This window comes from Myripristis murdjan, chromosome 1 (genome assembly GCF_902150065.1).
Source record: "Myripristis murdjan chromosome 1, fMyrMur1.1, whole genome shotgun sequence".
Lineage (NCBI taxonomy): Eukaryota > Metazoa > Chordata > Actinopteri > Holocentriformes > Holocentridae > Myripristis > Myripristis murdjan.
The window spans coordinates 41,821,248-41,841,078 of NC_043980.1; the positions used below are offsets into that span (position 1 = coordinate 41,821,248).

Below are 19,831 nucleotides of genomic sequence, written 5' to 3' on the forward strand. Positions count from 1 at the left end.
TGCTGGCTTCCAAGTTGGAGTGTTGCAGTCGGTCTTGATGATTGGGTTAAGTTGTTGGAGACAACTGTTTCTGGGGAGAGGCTGTTGTGATTGGAGAGCAGCTAGCTCCTTTACAAAGGCTGTCCTTTGTGTTGCCTGAAGGACCACATGCAGTGCTTGGTCCAGTTCCTCTGGTGTGCGTGGCAATTTACATCTATGCCACCCTTTGCAGTCACTGTTTTTGTTAGTCTGTTTACATGATTTGGCAATGTGGATGAGGAAAGCGATGCCTCTGAGGAGTGAGTGGAGACTAGAAAAGCGCTGGAAGCGTTCTGGAGAAAGAATATCTTCATTCAGGTAGGTACTGCAGGTCTGTACCTCTGGTCTGATTTCAGCATCATTATCAGGTTATATTAGGTTGAATTTTTCACATGCTTGTTCCTTCTCTCCAGTTGGTGATCTCAGGAAAGATGGTCCTGAAAACCAGGTGGTCTGTGCTAGGCAAGAAGCTGGTAAGCTCCTAGACGTATGGTCAGCAGGGTTTTCCTCGGTTGGAACGTAGTGCCATTGTCCTGGCTTGGAGAACTGGTGTATTTGTTGCACCCTGTTGTGACCAAATACGTAGAACCTCTTAGTTGTATTGTGGATGTAACCAAGGATAACCTTGCTGTCACTGTAGAAGTTAACTGCATCGAGTTTGACGTCCAGCTCATCTTGAATGAGATCGGCCATTTCGACGGCTAGTATGGTGGTGCACAGCTCCAGTCGTGGATGGTGGGTTCCGATTGTGTGCAAGCCTAGCCTTTCCCAAGACAAATCCAACCTCAATTCGTTGATCTTGTTGCACTGTCTTCAGATATGCAACAGCTCCGATTGCCTTCGTCGAGGCATCTGAGAACACACATAGCTCTGTGTGCTCTGCTTTGAGAAGTGACATGTTCGAGTAAGTACGTGGTATGTGAAGCTCCCTAAGATCTTGAAGGGATTCACGCCAAGTGTTCCACTTTTCACGTTTTTCCTCAGGGAAAAACTGGGAGCTGGGAGCTAATTTCTCTGAGGAGAGCCCTTCCTTGGATAGCCACATGCGCCACCAGACCTAGCAGATCAAAGATACTGTTTACTACAGACAGTACCCCACGACAAGTGAATGGCTTGGTCTCAGTCGAAACTTGGTAGGTGAAGGTATCCGTGGATATCTCCCAGAGGAGTCTCAAGCTGCACTGTGTGGGTGGGATCTCTCCCATCAGATCTAGGTCCTTAAGGATGGTTGCAAAGTCCTCAGGGGAAAATGCCTCCAGAACAGATTGGCTGTTTGAAACAAACTTGTGGAGACGGATGTTTGATTCCCCCAGAAAAGCTTCTTCTTAGCAAGTCGATTGCTTCAAGGTCTGTTGGCAAAGATATCAAGCCGTCATCAACAAAAAAATGTCTTTCAACGAATTCAACAGTGTCGGCGCCATATTGCTGAGCTTCTTCTTGGATGGCCCTTCTTAATCCATGTATAGCTACAGCCGGCGAAGGACTGTTGCCGAAGACGTGAACTGTCATTCAAAAGTCGATGACCAGCTTGGTTATGTCATTGTCCTGATGCCATAGGAAGCGCAGGAAAGTCGCAGTGTTCTTCGCTCACTTCAAAGCAGTAGAACATCTGTTGGATGTCTGCCAGCACTGCTATTTTCTCCTTTCAAAACCGGAGAAGAACACCGATTAAGGTGTTATTCAAATCCGGGCCAGTTAGCAGCACGTTGTTGAGTGAGACGCCATGATGTCGAGCGCTCAAATCAAAGACTGCCCTGATCTGGTTGGACTTCCGAGGATGATATACCCCAAACGTAGGAAGATACCAACATTCTGCGGGGGTGCCACTTCCCCGTGTCCATCTTTAAAGAGCTTTCCCATGAATGCAAAGTACTGTTCTTGCATCTCTGGTTTTCTTTTCAGTACTTTCTGCAGAGACGTGAACCTCTTAACAGCCTGCTCTCTGTTGTTGGGAAGGTGTTGGCGACATTCCCTGAAAGGAAGTGGGGCAACCCAAACATTCTCTTAGTTTCTGTAGACACAAGCATCCATCATAACTAAAAAGATTTTGTCCTCAATTGACGGAGCAGGTCTGTTGTCGTGTTCTGATGCTGAACACTGTTTTTCCCAAAGTTTCCTCTGTAGCTTTGGTCCTTTGGATGCCAATATCTTGCATTCCCTTGACATGCATGTAACCTGTGCAGGGTTGAAATATTGTTTGACGTCCACTTTCCAGAATGGTGGTCTTGTAGCTGTTGACCGTCGGCTTATGAACATTTCCAAGGCATACTTTCCAAGGCATACTTCGGAACACCACCCAACCAAGGTCTAGGTGCTGCGCAAACGGCGCGTTGTGCAGACCACTGATTTGCTGTCTGACCTTGTGCACTCTTAAAACATCTCTTTCAAGAAGCAAGAGGATTTCTGCATTCGAATCTAGGTCTGACAAGTACTTGGCAATATGCTTTAGGTTAGGCTGTTGTAGCACAGCGCTTGGTGTCGGGGTCTCTGAGCGATTATTTGGGCTCTCACTACACTCAATAAGTGGTGGGAGTGCAATGGCCACCTTGCCATCTAGAGATTCAACCTGGAACCCTTCAGCACATCTCTCTGATGTTTCCTCTAAACCAGAGCAAGTTCTCAGTCGATATGGGGAAGATTCTCCTTGTACACCAAATACACTATATTACCAAAAGTATTCGCTCACCTGCCTTTACTCATACTATGAACTGAAGTGCCATCCCATTCCTAACCCATAGAGTTCAATATGATGTCGGTCCACCTTTTGCAGCTATTACAGCTTCAACTCTTCTGGGAAGACTGTCCACAAGGTTGAGGAGAGTGTTTATAGGAATTTTTGACCATTCTTCCAAAAGCGCATTGGTGAGGTCACACACTGATGTTGGTCGAGAAGGCCTGGCTCTCAGTCTCCGCTCTAATTCATCCCAAAGGTGTTCTATCGGGTTCAGGTCAGGACTCTGTGCAGGCCAGTCAAGTTCATCCACACCAGACTCTGTCATCCATGTCTTTATGGACCTTGCTTTGTGCACTGGTGCACAGTCATGTTGGAAGAGGAAGGGGCCCGCTCCAAACTGTTCCCACAGGGTTGGGAGCATGGAATTGTCCAAAATGTTTTGGTATCCTGAAGCATTCAAAGTTCCTTTCACTGGAACTAAGGGGCCAAGCCCAGCTCCTGAAAAACAAGCCCACACCATAATTCCTCCTCCACCAAATTTCACAGTCGGCACAATGCAGTCTGAAATGTACCGTTCTCCTGGCAACCTCCAAACCCAGACTCGTCCATCAGATTGCCAGATGGAAAAGCGTGATTCATCACTCCAGAGAACGCGTCTCCACTGCTCTAGAGGCCAGTGGCGGCATGCTTTACACCATTGCATCCGACGCTTTGCATTGCACTTGGTGATGTGTGGCTTGGCTGCAGCTGCTCGGCCATGGAAACCCATTCCATGAAGCTCTCTGTGTACTGTACTTGGGCTAATCTGAAGGTCACATGAAGTTTGTAGCTCTGTAGTAATTGACTGTGCAGAAAGTCAGTGACCTCTTTGCACAATGCGCTTCAGCATCCGCTGACCCCTCTCCGTCACTTTACGTGGTCTACCACTTCGTGGCTGAGTTGCTGTTGTTCCCAAATGCTTCCATTTTGTTATAATAGAGCTGACAGTTGACTGTGGAATATTTAGGAGCGAGGAAATTTCACGACTGGATTTGTTGCACAGGTGGCATCCTATGACAGTTCCACGCTGGAATTCACTGAGCTCCTGAGAGCGGCCCATTCTTTCACAAATGTCTTGTTTCACAGTCTGCATGCCTGAGTGCTTGATTTTATACACCTGTGGCCAGGCCAAGTGATTAGGACACCTGATTCTGATCATTTGAATGGGTGAGCGAATACTTTTGGTAATATAGTGTATGTTGAAGAACTCTGGTTTGGCCAGTGAGCGATTGCTCTGATCATCTATTATCACATAGGCGTTCACGGCCTTGTGCCTGGCGTCCTTAGGATAAACTTTCATGAGGCATATCTTTGCGCAAGATCGGCTCTATTGGCCCTCGCCACAGACTTCTGTGCACTGAGAACTAACTACTGCTGTGTTAGCTTCCGATTCTCCCTCCCCACCGTTCTCTGCTGGCGGTGAAGGAGATTTTCAGGTGGTGGGCCAAAATGCACGACTGTGGTGTGGAAGGTGCTGTCACATTCTTGACACTTCACTGGTGTCTTACAATCCTTGGCGAGGTGTGAGGTGGGCGCACAGCATTTGAAACAAATCCCTTTTTCTTTGAGGAAGGATCTTCTTTCTTCGATTGATCTGTTTCTGAATGCTCTACAGTCCTGGAGTGAGTGTGGTTTGTCGTGCACTGGACAGTTCCTGGTTGGAGCAACCTTTGTTTGTTTCTTAGTTTAGTGCACACAAAACCGACAACGTCAGTTTTGTGTGCCGAGACAGTTTTGTCGTTACTGAATTTCTTTAAGGCAGGTCTTTCTAATTTGGATGAGGTTGCAATATTGCCTTGGTGTATGAAGCTGGGGTCATTCCTCTTTTTGGCTTCATATTATACAAATCCACAGAAGTATTCAAGGGATGGAACCGACCATTGTTCTCTTCTTTGAATCTTGAACCAGTGTTCAACCATATCTCCTGAAGTCCAAATGTCAGTTTTTATGTGATTGATGAAATGCCCCGTGAGGTGTCCAAATACGACAACCCTGTAAGATAGTCTTCCTCCTTGGCACCGAGGATCTCTGACAGTAAGTCACCGAGCTCACGGAGTTTGACGTGGTCTTTGTTGGTGAGCTTTGGGAAATTCTCCAGACACTGAAACAGAGACTTCTCCATAATCTCTGGAGCAGCATAACACTCACAAAGACGTTCCCATGCCTTGCGCAATGCTTTGGTGGGGTTGCCCGAATACACTGATCATATACGTTTTACATATTCACCTGACTCCTTGCCAAACCATTTTTTCATGAGGTCAAGTTGTTGGGCTGCGCTTAAGTTCATATCACTAGTTGTGTTGATGAACGAAGCATGCCACGCATGGTAATTTTCTGGTTTGTCCTCAAACTGATACAGGCTGGAGTTCATAAGATCTGGTCTGGCTAAGTACTGTGCCAATCGTTCTGTTCCAGGCGTTGAGACTGTAGGAAAAGTCTGTTTTGGGACATAAGGCTGAGCGTGAATGTTCATCCGTTCCGGAGTATGTGGCTTGAATGATTTATCTGCAGGCAGAGGTATGTATGGTTGACTTTTTCCATCCATTCGCTGAGGTAAAAATGGTCAAGTGTCTCCATTAGGGTTAGATGCTGGCCTCTCATTCTTCATAGGTGGAGGTAAGTATGCGTCGTCAACTGCTTTAAATTCAGTTTTCATGTTGCCTTCTACAGGTGACCGATGTGGTATGAATCTCTCATCTTGCTCCATGGTGAATGGGTCCACAGCAGGTAAGTCGTGGGAGTGAGCCCTTTGTTTCAGCCCGTTGTTTTGTGCTTGGATATATTCACTGGTACGCTCCATTTTATTTTCACACTCTGCTGGTCCAACTTCATCTATAACTTCAGAACCTTCTGCCATTTCCAGAACCTGTGCTTCCACTGTTGCTGCTTCTGCTTCTGCCTCACATTGTAGGTTTAGCACTTCTAGTTCATACTCTATTTTCATTTTTTCAAACTGAATTTCAGCATCTCTTGTCTTTTTCTCTGTGTCTCTCTCTGCATCTCTTGTGCTTGCCTCCAAATCCTTATTAGCTGCCTCTAGCTTCAGCTGTAGTTGCTTTCCTGCATATGCTGCTCTTACTTTAGCTGCTTCAGCTTTAGCTCTAGCACGTGATGCACTGTTAGTCGAAGAGAGCGAAGATTTTCCTCCTGAAGACCTTGATTTTCCACTTTTTTTGGAAGACATATAGATATACATACATATACAATACAGGCCAAAAGTTTGGACACACCTTCTCATTCAATGCATTTTCTTTATTTTCATGACTATTTACATTGTAGATTCTCACCGAAGGAATCAAAACTATGAATGAACACGTGGAGTTATGTACTTAACAAAAAAAGGTGAAATAACTGAAAACATGTTTTATATTCTAGTTTCTTCAAAATAGCCACCCTTTGCTCTGATTACTGCTTTGCACACTCTTGGCATTCTCTCCATGAGCTTCAAGAGGTAGTCACCTGAAATGGTTTTCCAACAGTCTTGAAGGAGTTCCCAGAAGTGTTTAGCACTTGTTGGCCCCTTTGCCTTCACTCTGCGGTCCAGCTCACCCCAAACCATCTCCATTGGGTTCAGGTCCGGTGACTGTGGAGGCCAGGTCATCTGCCGCAGCACTCCATCACTCTCCTTCTTGGTCAAATAGCCCTTACACAGCCTGGAGGTGTGTTTGGGGTCATTGTCCTGTTGAAAAATAAATGATGGTCCAACTAAACGCAAACTGGATGGGATGGCATGTCGCTGCAGGATGCTGTGGTAGCCACACTGGTTGAATAAATGCCCAACAGTCTCACCAGCAAAGCACCCCCACACCATCATACCTCCTCCTCCATGCTTCACGGTGGGAACCATGCATGTAGAGACCATCCATTCACCTTTTTTGCGTTGCACAAAGACACGACGGGTGGAACTAAAGATCTCAGATTTGGACTCATCAGACCAAAGCACAGATTTCCACTGGTTTAATGTCCATTCCTTGTGTTTCTAGGCCAAAACAAACCTCTTCTGCTTGTTGCTTTTCCTTAGTAGTGGTTTCTTAGCAGCTATTTGACCATAAAAGCCTGATTTGTGCAGTCTCCTCTGCACAGTTGATGTAGAGATGTGTCTGCCACTAGAACTCTGTGTGGCATTTATCTAGGCTCTAATCTGAAGTGCTATTAACTTGCGATTTCTGAGGCTGGTGACTCGGATGAACAGAGGTGACTCTTGGTCTTCCTTTCCTGGGCGGTCCTCATGTGAGCCAGTTTCGTCGTAGCACTTCATGGTTTTTGCGACTGCACTTGGGGCCACATTCAAAGTTTTCACAATTTTCCGGACTGACTGACCTTCAGTTCTTAAAGTAATGATGGACTGTTGTTTCTCTTTACTTAGCTGATTGGTTCTTGCCATAATATGAACAGTTGTCAAATAGGGCTGTCAGCTGTGTACCAACCTGACTTCTGCACAACACATGGTCCCAACCCCATTAAGATGGCAAGAAATTCCACAAATGAACCCTGACAAGGCACACCTGTGAAGTGAAAATTATTTTAGGTGTCTACATCATGAAGCTCATTGAGAGAAGGCCAAGGATTTGCAGCGCTGTCAACAAAGCAAAGGGTGGCTACTTTGAGGAATCTAAAATATAAAACATATTTAGATATATTTAACATTTTTTCTTTGCTACATAATTCCATATATCTTGCTTCATGTATTTGATGTCTTCAGGTTCAGTGATTGAGAGGTGGGTCCCAATACTTTCCTCCATATAGTGTAACTTGCTAACCGCTTAATCTCGCTTCGTAGTTCACCCCTCAGCCTTTTTTAAAAAAAAATTCTTAAAGTAGTGAACTGGACAAACTATTTGTATTTTTACATACAGCCTTCTTTAGACTACATTATTATCCTGTAAATTGTCAATGGGGGCACCCCAGTGACTCACCAGATAAGAGTGCGTACCATATCTTAAGGGTGAGTCCTGATCGCAACATTTTGGGTCCGAACATGACCTCAGGCCATTTGCCTCTATTGCCTCAATAAGGGTTTTTCTACAGCACAAAAGGAAGCAGTATTTATTCCTAAAGAAAAAGCCAATCCTTTTCCTTAGTTTTGGATAGTTTTAAATTGGATATGTAATTTTTCAAGGATATCTTCTCATCAACCCAAATGCCAAGGCATACCATGACTCTTTCAATATTGGTGCCACTTTACATTAGCAAAATTAATACTTTTGGTTTAGTAGAAAAACATAAATTTAGTTTTGTCAGCAAGTTATGGTGGTTGAATGCAACTTCTAAATTAGCAAAGCAGTGCTGGATTGGTTTTATAGTGGACTGTACACATTTGCAAAGTAATACAAAATAGTGGCGTCAACCTAAATAGGAATATTACATCCAGAAACAAATCTTTCTAAGGGGTCAGTGCTCGGCCTCTTTCCTTTTCGATTTACATCTTACATCAAAACACAATCACTATTTGTATTTTTATTCAGATAACACACAGGTTAATTGCTCTTTTGACCCCACTAGAAACAACAAGGTAGTCACTCAACCATGAGGTAAAATCTGGCTGTTGCATAATTTCCTGTAGCTGAATACAGATAAATCCAAAGTTATTCTCATAGGCCCAGACACCAAACATAACCTCACATCATCACAACTTAGTTCATTCTGCAATACTATAACCTCTAGCTGCAAGAATCTTGGTGCCACTTTTGATAATGAACTTAATTTCAATCAGCATATTAAAATGACTCACTCTTCTCCTGTTTAAGCAAGAACAACCTGTTCAGACTTAATTAATGAACTTAGTTAATACAAAATGCCACTGCAGGGTTACCGAAGTCTCAAAATCCCTCATTGTTTAGTTATCCCATGCATGCCACCATCTTGTTTGCTAACAGCCAGCTCTCTGTTCCAGTCCTCATTGACTTAGGCCCCGTTTACATGACAACAGCTCTGATAAAAAACGGAAAACTTTTTCCTTTGCGTTTTTAAAAAGTTCCATGTTTATACAGTAATGCTGTGAGAACGATCCTCGTACACACGGATCCGCAAAAACAACTGAAAATGCTGTAGTGTTCATGCCAGGCCAGTAGGTGGCGGTGTAACTTTGCAATGTAACACCAGAGAGTAGCACCGTGTGCCTGTGTACAAAGCACGAACACAGCTCGATAGTCCATCATTGTTGTTGTTTTCCTGTTCGCGTATGGCTGAAAACATCATAGTCACGCAGGAAGTGGGGCCATGTCGTCATCGTTTTCACAAGAATTTCATATTGCCAGTTTACACAGCGGCGGGGAGAGTGGCATTATCAAAACTTCCACTCTGGAACCTGGTTTCAAAAGTTTGCGTTTTCAAGCACCTAAAACGCAGTTGTCGTGTAAATGAAAGGCCAAACTGCAACAAAAGTTTACCGTTCTTTGTGAAAATCGTTGACGTGTAAACGGCCCCTTAGATGCTGACGAGGACTTTATCACCACCATCCACTGATCGATTCCTACCACTGCACTGAAGACCCAAGGCAATGCCATTAACAGACACTGTCACACATGGGCCTTCTCATCTGATCGGAGGAGGTAGCACTATACCTCATTGACTCACTACACATTATTGTTGTGCAAGGGTGTACCTTGTTAAAAGAAACACAACCCACACATTGACTGGCAGAGTGATACTATTCAAGGCTGGACCACTTACTGATTGGGTCTGTCTCAATCGAAGGGCTAGATGACTACTAGGTTGCAGCCCACGGTGCCCACGTAGGAGGCGTCCGACGTAGGTGCCGATATCAGGGTTACCGGAACTAAAAGTTTAGTGAATTGGGACGGTGTAGCCTGCGGAGGGTTCCTACGTCATTATTATCGAGGCTTCCCGAAGCGCATTCATGTGATGCAGCGTAAAATGCCGAAGTAGGTTTCGGAGGTGTGTCAGTGAACACCTGTGCATGAAACCAAACGATACGCAGCTTCAACGCTCTCAAGATGGACACTGATTCTGTAGTTTATGTATTTTATTTTATTTTGTCTTCGTGAAATGCAGAAAATTAAGATAATTGTTACACCTCACAAATTGCAACAGACTATCCCAATCAAAGTAACTGTACACATGGCTACATTGTAACGTACCTGATGCGCTGATGGTTGCTATGGAAACATCATGCAAAATACCTATCTAGCTCATCTAACTAAACTTGCATTTACAGGCGTTGTTCGGATACAGTTAACAGCTAAACCTAATCTATGGTGGTAATTATAGGCATGAAAACTTATCAAAACGTCATGATGTAAACATTAAGACGATCTAAAACATGCTTAATAATTCCAGCAATGGTGGCTCATCCAGAAATTCAACTGGACCGAAAGGTAACCTGGGAAGTAGGCTGTGATGTCGGCCGCGAAGCATCGTGGAGGTGTATCCTGCAAATGAGTCAAAAATAGGCTGGATCTGTCGGCTGCATTTGCAGGACCCTGCGCGATAAAATTGAATTGGGACAGCACTTGTCGCGCCGCCATGACGTAAGCAGCCTACAAATACGACCTAGGTAGCGTACAGCCTTTGAATTGGGACAGAGCCATTGTCTCAGTCTCAGCAATGCTCTACAGACCATCCCTGTCAGCCCTTCTCCACAGGAGGAGTTGAAACGTGTCACTGTGTTTATGGCAAAGACTACATATATAAATATGTTGTACAAATAAAGTCCTGAAAAATGGAGACATAAGGTGGTACTCATTTTTGTTATGCTGCTTTTATCTATGAAGACTACTTTATGCTTTAGGCAGAGCACCACTTGAAAATGTTGAGAAGCACATGTTTGTTTGATCCTGGAAATCCCTTGATGCTGTATTTTTGATTGTATGTGCACATGAAATACAAATATGAGGGTAATGTGATAAGGTTGCATGGGGTAGACAGATGATATACTGACGATACTGTCTAAGTAAAGTAGTGAGTAATAAAATAAAGAGGATGTATTTAGAAAATACAGTAAATGGGACTTACGATGGACAGACGACTTGTTTGCCCTTTTTTCCTTTCTTGGTGGATTTTCCCTCTTTGGCTCCAATCAAATCCCAACAGCACAGCAACAGCAGCAAGAACTCTGGCCTTACCACCGCAACCATGGTGCCTATGAACAGACAAACACTGGCCTTACCACAGGCAAGAACTACTTGTACAGTATTGCCTAGGGTTGTACAGTATTGCCTAGGGAGCCGGATACTCAGCTGAAACGAGTATCCGGTACGGATAAAGCACTTTTGACGAGTACGAGTATTATCAGAGTAATATGTAGACCCTCCAGAAAAACGCGGCCAAAAATCCTTGATTATGCGGACTAAAATCCTTGATTCCGCGGGCTAAAATCCTTGATTATGCGATTAAATATGCAGGTTTTTTATGTCATTTTATGCGGTGAAATTGCGGGAAGTAGCGGAGTACGCGAATAGTTGTGAAATATGCAAAAAGATGCGAAATATGCGGGAACTGGAAAAAGGTGATTCTTCTCCCACAACCTGTTACTAGGCTACTGCTGAATGAAAAAGACCAATTTTAAAGATATCCTATGATAAACCAACCTGATCTCACAGAAATCCATGAAATGAGCACGACCTCTTAACAACGCATTGCGTGCTCCTGGCACATAACCTGTTATAATTACGTGTGGCCACCACAGAAACAGCGTCCACTGAAAGTCAATTAGGATCCGTGTCGTATGGCCACCACGCAAACGCTGTCCACTGAAAGTCAATTTCACGTGGGTGGTAGTTCATAGATCCCAGAAGTGCAAATTTAATCAAAATAAAATAATAAAATAAAAAATAAAAAATCGCCAGTTTTCTAGACTAGGCCTGCCATATTGACCCGCATAAAAGACGACCCTGATTTTAAGATGACCCCTCTTTTTCAAGACCATTTTTTGGAAAATAGGCTACTTTTTATATGGACAAAATCTTGTTTGAATAAAAAAGCCACCGGCCTGCATCAGGCGGGTCGGTCGCGGCACCGGCTGGTACCGCGCCCACCCGGTCAGGTCTGCGGGATCTGACAGGTGAGCGGTCAGTGCCGCGGTCGGCCCGCCTGGTGCCATGGCCGGTAGGAGTAGTATCTAACATGGAAGGGCGCAAGCCAGTAATTTCGCCTAGGGCGGCACATAGGCAGAACCGCCACTGTATAGTTTATAATGTCATCATTTTCATATTTTTCTAGTCCACAAAAATCACATTTTAAGCCATTTGAAATCAATGAACGAAATTTTATTTTAATCTGAAAAACACCGGCGTTACCAAGGCAACGCGCTTCATGCTACCTGGTGACTCCCGGCTTCTCGGCTTCAAAGACGTCACGCCGTGGGTGGTGGTTCATAGATCCCGGAAGTGCAAATTTAATCGGTATTCTGAAAAAAAGGTCTGATTATTAGCCATAACGTTGTAACCACCCAAGGCAGACTTACCACGAGCTATGAGGATGTGTAACGATGGCATGTGTCCACAAGTCCCATATAATATCAACTTTATTTTAAGAAAACACGTTTTATTTGCGATATCATATCACGGAGAAGCACTACATTAGCCATAATCCTAGTGTTTATCAGCGACGTGTCTGAATCGACAGCTTTCATCAATAAAGTCAATAAAATCTAATAAAGTGCATGAAAGTTGATAATGTGCTGATATGTTACGCCATTGAACACAACCCTTTCAGTCAGCGAAATAGAGCGGGTGGAAAAACCGTCGAAACACGTCAAAAATAGCACTAAAGATTTATATAGTCTATATATATATTTTTTTTTTTCATAACACATCTTTACTCGTGGTATAAACATAGGCTACATGTTAAGATTATGCTTTTGCTGTTGAAAAACTACCGTATGTATGGTTTTTAAACCTAAATTCACAATGTTTATCCTAACCCGGAAGAGGGGTACCAGAACTACAATTCGTGCAGAGTTGCAACACACAGAGCTGTCCTGCGCCATAGCTTTTGTAGTTCTAACATGTTATGTCTATTATATGAAGTGGTAATCACTAATTTTGCAATCTTAATCAAAGTTTTTGGGTGTGGGAAGAACGCCTGAATGGTCAGATTTTAATTTTTTTTTTCTTAAGATAGTGAAATCATGTTTTTTCCATGTTTTGACACTAGTCGGTGGCGCCCCCTATTGGTTTGCCATCGGACATGATAGTAGAGGTCAAGAGCTTTCCAAAAATGTTGACCCCATGTCTGTGCCATTTTTTGTTGCTGCACTGTAAGCTTTTAAAAGTGTCTCAGGTGGCCATATTAAGTTAATGGGAAAATCTGAAATATGAAACATTGAGTATTTTATGGGGAAAAAAAGCTTTGAAATGGTCCAAATTGAAAAGTATGACTGTGTATATGACTAACATCAATATTCTAAATAAATTTGGCCATTACATACCCCTTAAAGAAGTTTGACTGATTTTATCAAGCTTGGCCCTAAAAGAGGTCTGCAGATGTACACCTGAGACAGCCTTGACTTGGAGCACGATGAAAATCAAACTTTGTCACAGAACAACAATGAAGACATCGTTTGAAAGGTCTTGACCTATGGAGTAACATATCTCAGTGTGAGACCAGTGGGCAGTTCCTGCTCCCCACAAGTGCCCTTAGAACCTTGCACCTGAGACACTTTTAAAGGCTTACAGTGCAGCAACAAAAAATGGCACAGACATGGGGTCAACATTTTTGGAAAGCTCTTGACCTCTACTATCATGTCCGATGGCAAAACAATAGGGGGCGCCACCGACTAGTGTCAAAACATGGAAAAAACATGATTTCACTATCTTAAGAAAAAAAAAATTAAAATCTGACCATTCAGGCGTTCTTCCCACACCCAAAAACTTTGATTAAGATTGCAAAATTAGTGATCACCACTTCATATAATAGACATAACATGTTAGAACTACAAAAGCTATGGCGCAGGACAGCTCTGTGTGTTGCAACTCTGCACGAATTGTAGTTCTGGTACCCCTCTTCCGGGTTAGGATAAACATTGTGAATTTAGGTTTAAAAACCATACATACGGTAGTTTTTCAACAGCAAAAGCATAACCTTAACATGTAGCCTATGTTTATACCACGAGTAAAGATGTGTTATGAAAAAAAAAATATATATATATAGACTATATAAATCTTTAGTGCTATTTTTGACGTGTTTCGACGGTTTTTCCACCCGCTCTGTTTCGCTGACTGAAAGGGTTGTGTTCAATGGCGTAACATATCAGCACATTATCAACTTTCATGCACTTTATTAGATTTTATTGACTTTATTGATGAAAGCTGTCGATTCAGACACGTCGCTGATAAACACTAGGATTATGGGTAATGTAGTGCTTCTCCGTGATATGATATCGCAAATAAAACGTGTTTTCTTAAAATAAAGTTGATATTATACGGGACTTGTGGACACATGCCATCGTTACACATCCTCATAGCTCGTGGTAAGTCTGCCTTGGGTGGTTACAACGTTATGGCTAATAATCAGACCTTTTTTTCAGAATTAAATTTGCACTTCCGGGATCTATGAACCACCACCCACGGCGTGACGTCTTTGAAGCCGAGAAGCCGGGAGTCACCAGGTAGCATGAAGCGCGTTGCCTTGGTAATGCCGGTGTTTTTCAGATTAAAATAAAATTTCGTTCATTGATTTCAAAATGGCTTAAAATGTGATTTTTGTGGACTAGAAAAATATGAAAATGATGACATTATAAACTATACAGTGGCGGTTCTGCCTATGTGCCGCCCTAGGCGAAATTACTGGCTTGCGCCCTTCCATGTTAGATACTACTCCTACCGGCCATGGCACCAGGCGGGCCGACCGCGGCACTGACCGCTCACCTGTCAGATCCCGCAGACCTGACCGGGTGGGCGCGGTACCAGCCGGTGCCGCGACCGACCCGCCTGATGCAGGCCGGTGGCTTTTTTATTCAAACAAGATTTTGTCCATATAAAAAGTAGCCTATTTTCCAAAAAATGGTCTTGAAAAAGAGGGGTCATCTTAAAATCAGGGTCGTCTTTTATGCGGGTCAATATGGTAGGCCTAGTCTAGAAAACTGGCGATTTTTTATTTTTTATTTTATTATTTTATTTTGATTAAATTTGCACTTCCGGGATCTATGAACTACCACCCACGTGAAATTGACTTTCAGTGGACAGCGTTTGCGTGGTGGCCATACGACACGGATCCTAATTGACTTTCAGTGGACGCTGTTTCTGTGGTGGCCACACGTAATTATAACAGGTTATGTGCCAGGAGCACGCAATGCGTTGTTAAGAGGTCGTGCTCATTTCACGGATTTCTGTGAGATCAGGTTGGATAAACAGGCATACTAGAAGCAAGCTACATCACAGAAAGTGCTGGTAATGTTTAATTTATTTTATCAACTTAAGCATGGCTTAAACATTCCTCAATCACAAATTTGTCAAAAATAAAACATGCTTCCTGCTGAGGTATAAATTGCGGTAGAACAAACCATCTGGGGTCCGTTTCACGAAGCAGGTTCAACAAACTCCGAGTCTTACCCCGAACTCTGAGTTGATCTACTCTGAGATAGGAAACTCTGAGTTTTCAGTTCCAGAACAGCTCATTTGAGTTAGTTTGATCAACTCGGAGTAGTTTCACCTGGAGTTAAGCGCGTGCACCACAGCTATAAAAAGACAGCGTCAATGGAGCCCCGATTTGACGAGTCACCATGGCAACGGGGAAGCGTCGGGCTGCGTTTTTCATCCCAGCTGAATTGGAAATCTTAATGGATTCATACAGCGAGTTTGAACATGTTTTTTACTGCAACACCACTGCAGCGGCAAAGGAGAGGGAGACGGCATGGGAGAACATTGCTGCTCGGGTGAATGCGTAAGTTTAAATAGTCCATTGCAATCACAATAACATTACAGGGAAAAACTGCTTGAATGGTAGCCTATTAATTTATTTCATTTAGGGGCAATCCCGCGGGGGAGAAGCACACTTGGCAGCAGCTTAAGATGAAATATAAAAAGATTGTCGGCATAAAAATCTATGCGCGGTCTTATCTCCCGACGAATATTTAATTCTCTGCGCAGTAACACTGCACCTTCATCGACGGGATAGTTGTCGAAAGGACATGCCATGTTTGTGAAAAAATGTCGCCACCTAACTACTAATGGACTTCTAATAAAGGCCTACTGACTGTTTTTTTTATTATTTTTTTTTAAAATAACAGACAGCAGAACTAATATGCCACGCCAAAACTCGCCTGCTGACTGAATGAATGAGGAAGTTAAATACCGTGTGTGGCTGAAAGAGGGCGGACGGACACAGAGAGAAACTGGAGGTTTCATGAGAAAAACCTGGTCCCAACCAGGTTAGTTTCATGGAGTCTGTTACTGCAGTAACTGACCGAGAGCTTAAGTTACCTCCCTCTGTGAAACAGAAAACTAAGTTTCCCTCATTTCAGGTTTAACAGACTCAGAGTTTTCACTAAACCTGCTTTGTGAAACGGACCCCTGTGACAATGTTTTCAAAAACAGTTTAAACTCAACTGACAGCTTAAACATCAACTCTAAACTCTAAAAATAACAGCTCTCAATGAGCCAAACCTATAGGTCTAAATAGTTTAAGAGCCTTACTGCACCATTTGTGGGAACCTTGTTCAGTGCAATATCATCTTTTCTCTCTCCTGTGGGCGCCGTTCTTACACACACACACACACACACGCACACACACACACACACAGTCCACTGCAGCGGTGCGCTGCTCACACACACACACGCACAGTGACAACCTCTTTCTCACTCACTCAGGTCTGACAGCTCACGTCGTGTCTCTCTTCAACACTGGTCAGGTTTTTTCAGCTCACTCTTACCTTGGTTTGTAATCACTGATAGTCAGTAGGCTGTCTGCTAAACTTGGTTGGTAACAGACGCAGTGCTTTTGAGCAGACAGGCTGAATGCGACTCGCGTCGCATCTCTCACTGCCTCTACACCGCTCGTTTTTTTTTTTTTTTTCACCATCTACTCGCTCTTACCAGCTTGGTTTTTGATACACTACTCACAAAAAGTTAGGGATATTCGGCTTTCGGGTGAAATTTCAGGATGAACCTAAAATGCATTATAACCTTTACAGGTGAACTTCATGTGACCTTCTGTAAACTTTTGAATGCACATGTCCAACTGTTCAATGTTTCAGTACTTTTTGCACAAGTTGCTGTTCTCTAACAAGGAGTTTAACGGCAAAATTCACATCAGGTGTTTGATGCTCCAGCTCATCGAGGTCGTATCATTAGGGAACGGCTGCTGGAGACTGGGGTACCTCAAATGGAGTGGCCTGCACTTTCTCAGACCTGAATCCCATAGAAAACCTATGGGATCAGCTGAGTCGCCGTATAGAGGCTCAGAGCTCTGTACCCCAGAACCTCTATGTCCTGAGGGCCGCTCTTCAAGAAGAGAGGGATGCCAAGCCTCAGCAGACAATAAGTCGACTTGTGAACAGCATGAGACGTCGCTGTCAAGCTGTAATTGATGCTCAAGGACACATGACAAGTTATTGACACTGACATTTTTTGTTGTGGTATATCCACCACTGTTGTTGGCTTTTGTTTCAAGAAATCGTTTGAGATGAGGAAATCACCAGTGTATGCTTCTATTAAATGCCCTACTTTCATGATATAATATCACTGTAGCGTGAACATTTTGCATTTTCCATAAATTTCACCCAAAAGCCAAATATCCCTAACTTTTTGTGAGTAGTGTATAAAGTCAGTTGGAAAACCTTGCCTGTACCCGACACAGTGCAGACTCACAGTCTTAACACACACACCATTTACACATATACATTAGCTGAACACACAAAGTACATTATTATTTTTATTTTATTTTGGCTGCACTGAGAGTCTGACACTTTATCACAGTAGTTCATAAAAAATAAATTTAGTAGTATAAAAATTACAAATAAAGCTTTATACACTCCTGATCAAAATTTTAAGACCAGTTGAAAAATTGCAAGAATTTACATTTTGCACTGTTGGATCTCAAGAAGGTTAAGTAGAGCTTCAAAATGCAAAAAGCAGAAAAGGGAGTGAGACAAAAAAAAAGAGTAAGCAATTTATCGCAAACAACCATTAAACTGAAATAGGCTGTTCATCAGCTGATCAAAAGTTTAAGACCATATCTCCAAAAAAACAGAAAAACCCTAAAATAGAAATAAAATTTTCAAAAAAGGACTCAGTAATGAGTAGCTGTGCCATTCTTGTTAATCACCTCAAAAATTTGTTTCAGCATACATGATGCTAGTGTTTCCAGGAGGCTAGTGGGAATGTTGCTCCAAGTTGTGAAGATGGCTTCACGGAGGGCATCCTCTGTCTGGAACTGGTGTCCATTTCTGTAAACTTCCCTTGCCATCCAACCCCAAATGTTCTCAATTGGATTTAGATCAGGGGAACATGCAGGATGGTTCAAAAGAGTGATGTTATTTCTCTGGAAGAAGTCCTTTGTCAGGCGGGCATTGTGAACTGCAGCGTTGTCCTGTTGAAAAACCCAGTTATTACCACACAGACTATTTCCTTCAGTCATGAGGGATGCCCTGTAAAGGACAGTGTATTTTAGTGTAATTTGTTTATTTTGTGTCTGTATACACTGCACGCATTTGCACATGTTTTCATTTGTTCCAGTGGTATTGTTTTCCTTTTGTTTGGATCTATGTAAAGGACAGAAGATATTTTATTTTGAAAATTGAGCTTTTATTTTGTAACTTCCGGTGGCGGAAGTAAACAACGTCCTCCGCGCCAAATGCAGTTTTGCCGTAGCTGTCGCAAAAGGAAAGGAAAAACTTGCTCAATGTTTTTCATAAAGGTTAGAGAATACAATTGAAATTGTTGAAGCTGCGCTGGGGAGGATGTCTGCACAGGACAAGAATTTAGCACCTCAGTTGGAGAGTGAACAAGGTGAATGTATAATTTATTCGGTTATATATTATTTTTCTTTGAAGCCATTTTGGGCATGTTTGTTGTTGTTTTTTGACAGAAATATTTTGGAAACGTATATTGATTTAATATTGGTTGTGTTTTTCACTCAGCTCTTACGGTGTGGATGATTTTAAATAAATTCATGAAACATCAGTCAAAGAGTCCGACCATCTTCCTTCTGGGGATGCTACAGTAAGAGCTTGACCCTCATCGCTCCTGCTACCCTGCTGCATCTTGCTGTTCATGATTTTCAGCGACGCTAGACTGCTCTGCCTCTCAACATAGGAGTCGCCAGGCTTGTCTGCATTTTCCCATGGTTCATGAACAACAGGTTATCAACGGTCTACGGTCAGTGGTTAAATGGATTCGATGTGATGGTCAAAAGCCAGAGTTGAATGGACATTGTACATGGAACTGTGAATATTGTGCATAAGGGGTGTGACTACCATAAGGATTCTCCCTGATAAATATTGAAGTATCAAAGAAGATATTGGATTACTTACCTCTTCAGAAGTCTAAGAAAGGTGTATTCATCCACATTAAAGGACACTAAGGCAGAAAGGACATTTTTACGGTGGTTAATTACATTTCATGTTCACTGTGTCAAACCTGTGACGTGTTACTGCTGGATTATTTTGCGTCAATTTAAGGTATTGTTCAAGATTCTTTATAAGGTCAAAGTCATGGTTGTTTGTTTAAGTTGTTTGAAGTATATTTACAGGAACTTGAGTCAATAATAAGGTAATGCTGTTTCTGTTGCCCCTCTTTAAGTAATACCTACTGTTGTTTCTTCTTTTGAGATATTTAAGCTAACCACTGTCATATGCATTAGCTTGTATGTTACTCAACCAATTGTTAACTGAAAATGGAAAAGCCAGCAAGCTTAGATCTTAATATTGGTAACTCAGATCAACAAGTTGAGATCCTCCAAGATGCAACTTTATCTCAGAGACAAACTGGAGAGAATGAAGAGGAGCTTAGACGTTCAGGTCGCCAGCGTAATCTTACAGAAAAAATGATTGTGTTTCAAAGGGATGAAGCTGAAAAAGGGGAAAAAAGACTTGCATATTTGTATGACCAATGGAAGACGCAAGCCCGCAAGGTTCGAAATCAGCTGAAATCAGACATTCCAGTAAGTCAAATATCATCTCTAGTTGATGAAATAGAGAAA

The 19,831-nt window shown here is 42.7% G+C and overlaps 1 protein-coding gene across 1 annotated transcript in view; it reads right to left on the bottom strand.

The window, feature by feature from the left end:
* Positions 1-19,831, bottom strand: part of LOC115369087 (glycine receptor subunit beta-like) — a 262,500-nt gene that overhangs the window by 186,185 nt on the left and 56,484 nt on the right. The window contains exon 2 of the mRNA XM_030065640.1: positions 10,706-10,832. Within this exon, the coding sequence (XP_029921500.1) occupies positions 10,706-10,827 (122 nt within the window). The 5' untranslated portion in view covers positions 10,828-10,832. The remainder of the gene's footprint in view (positions 1-10,705; positions 10,833-19,831) is intronic.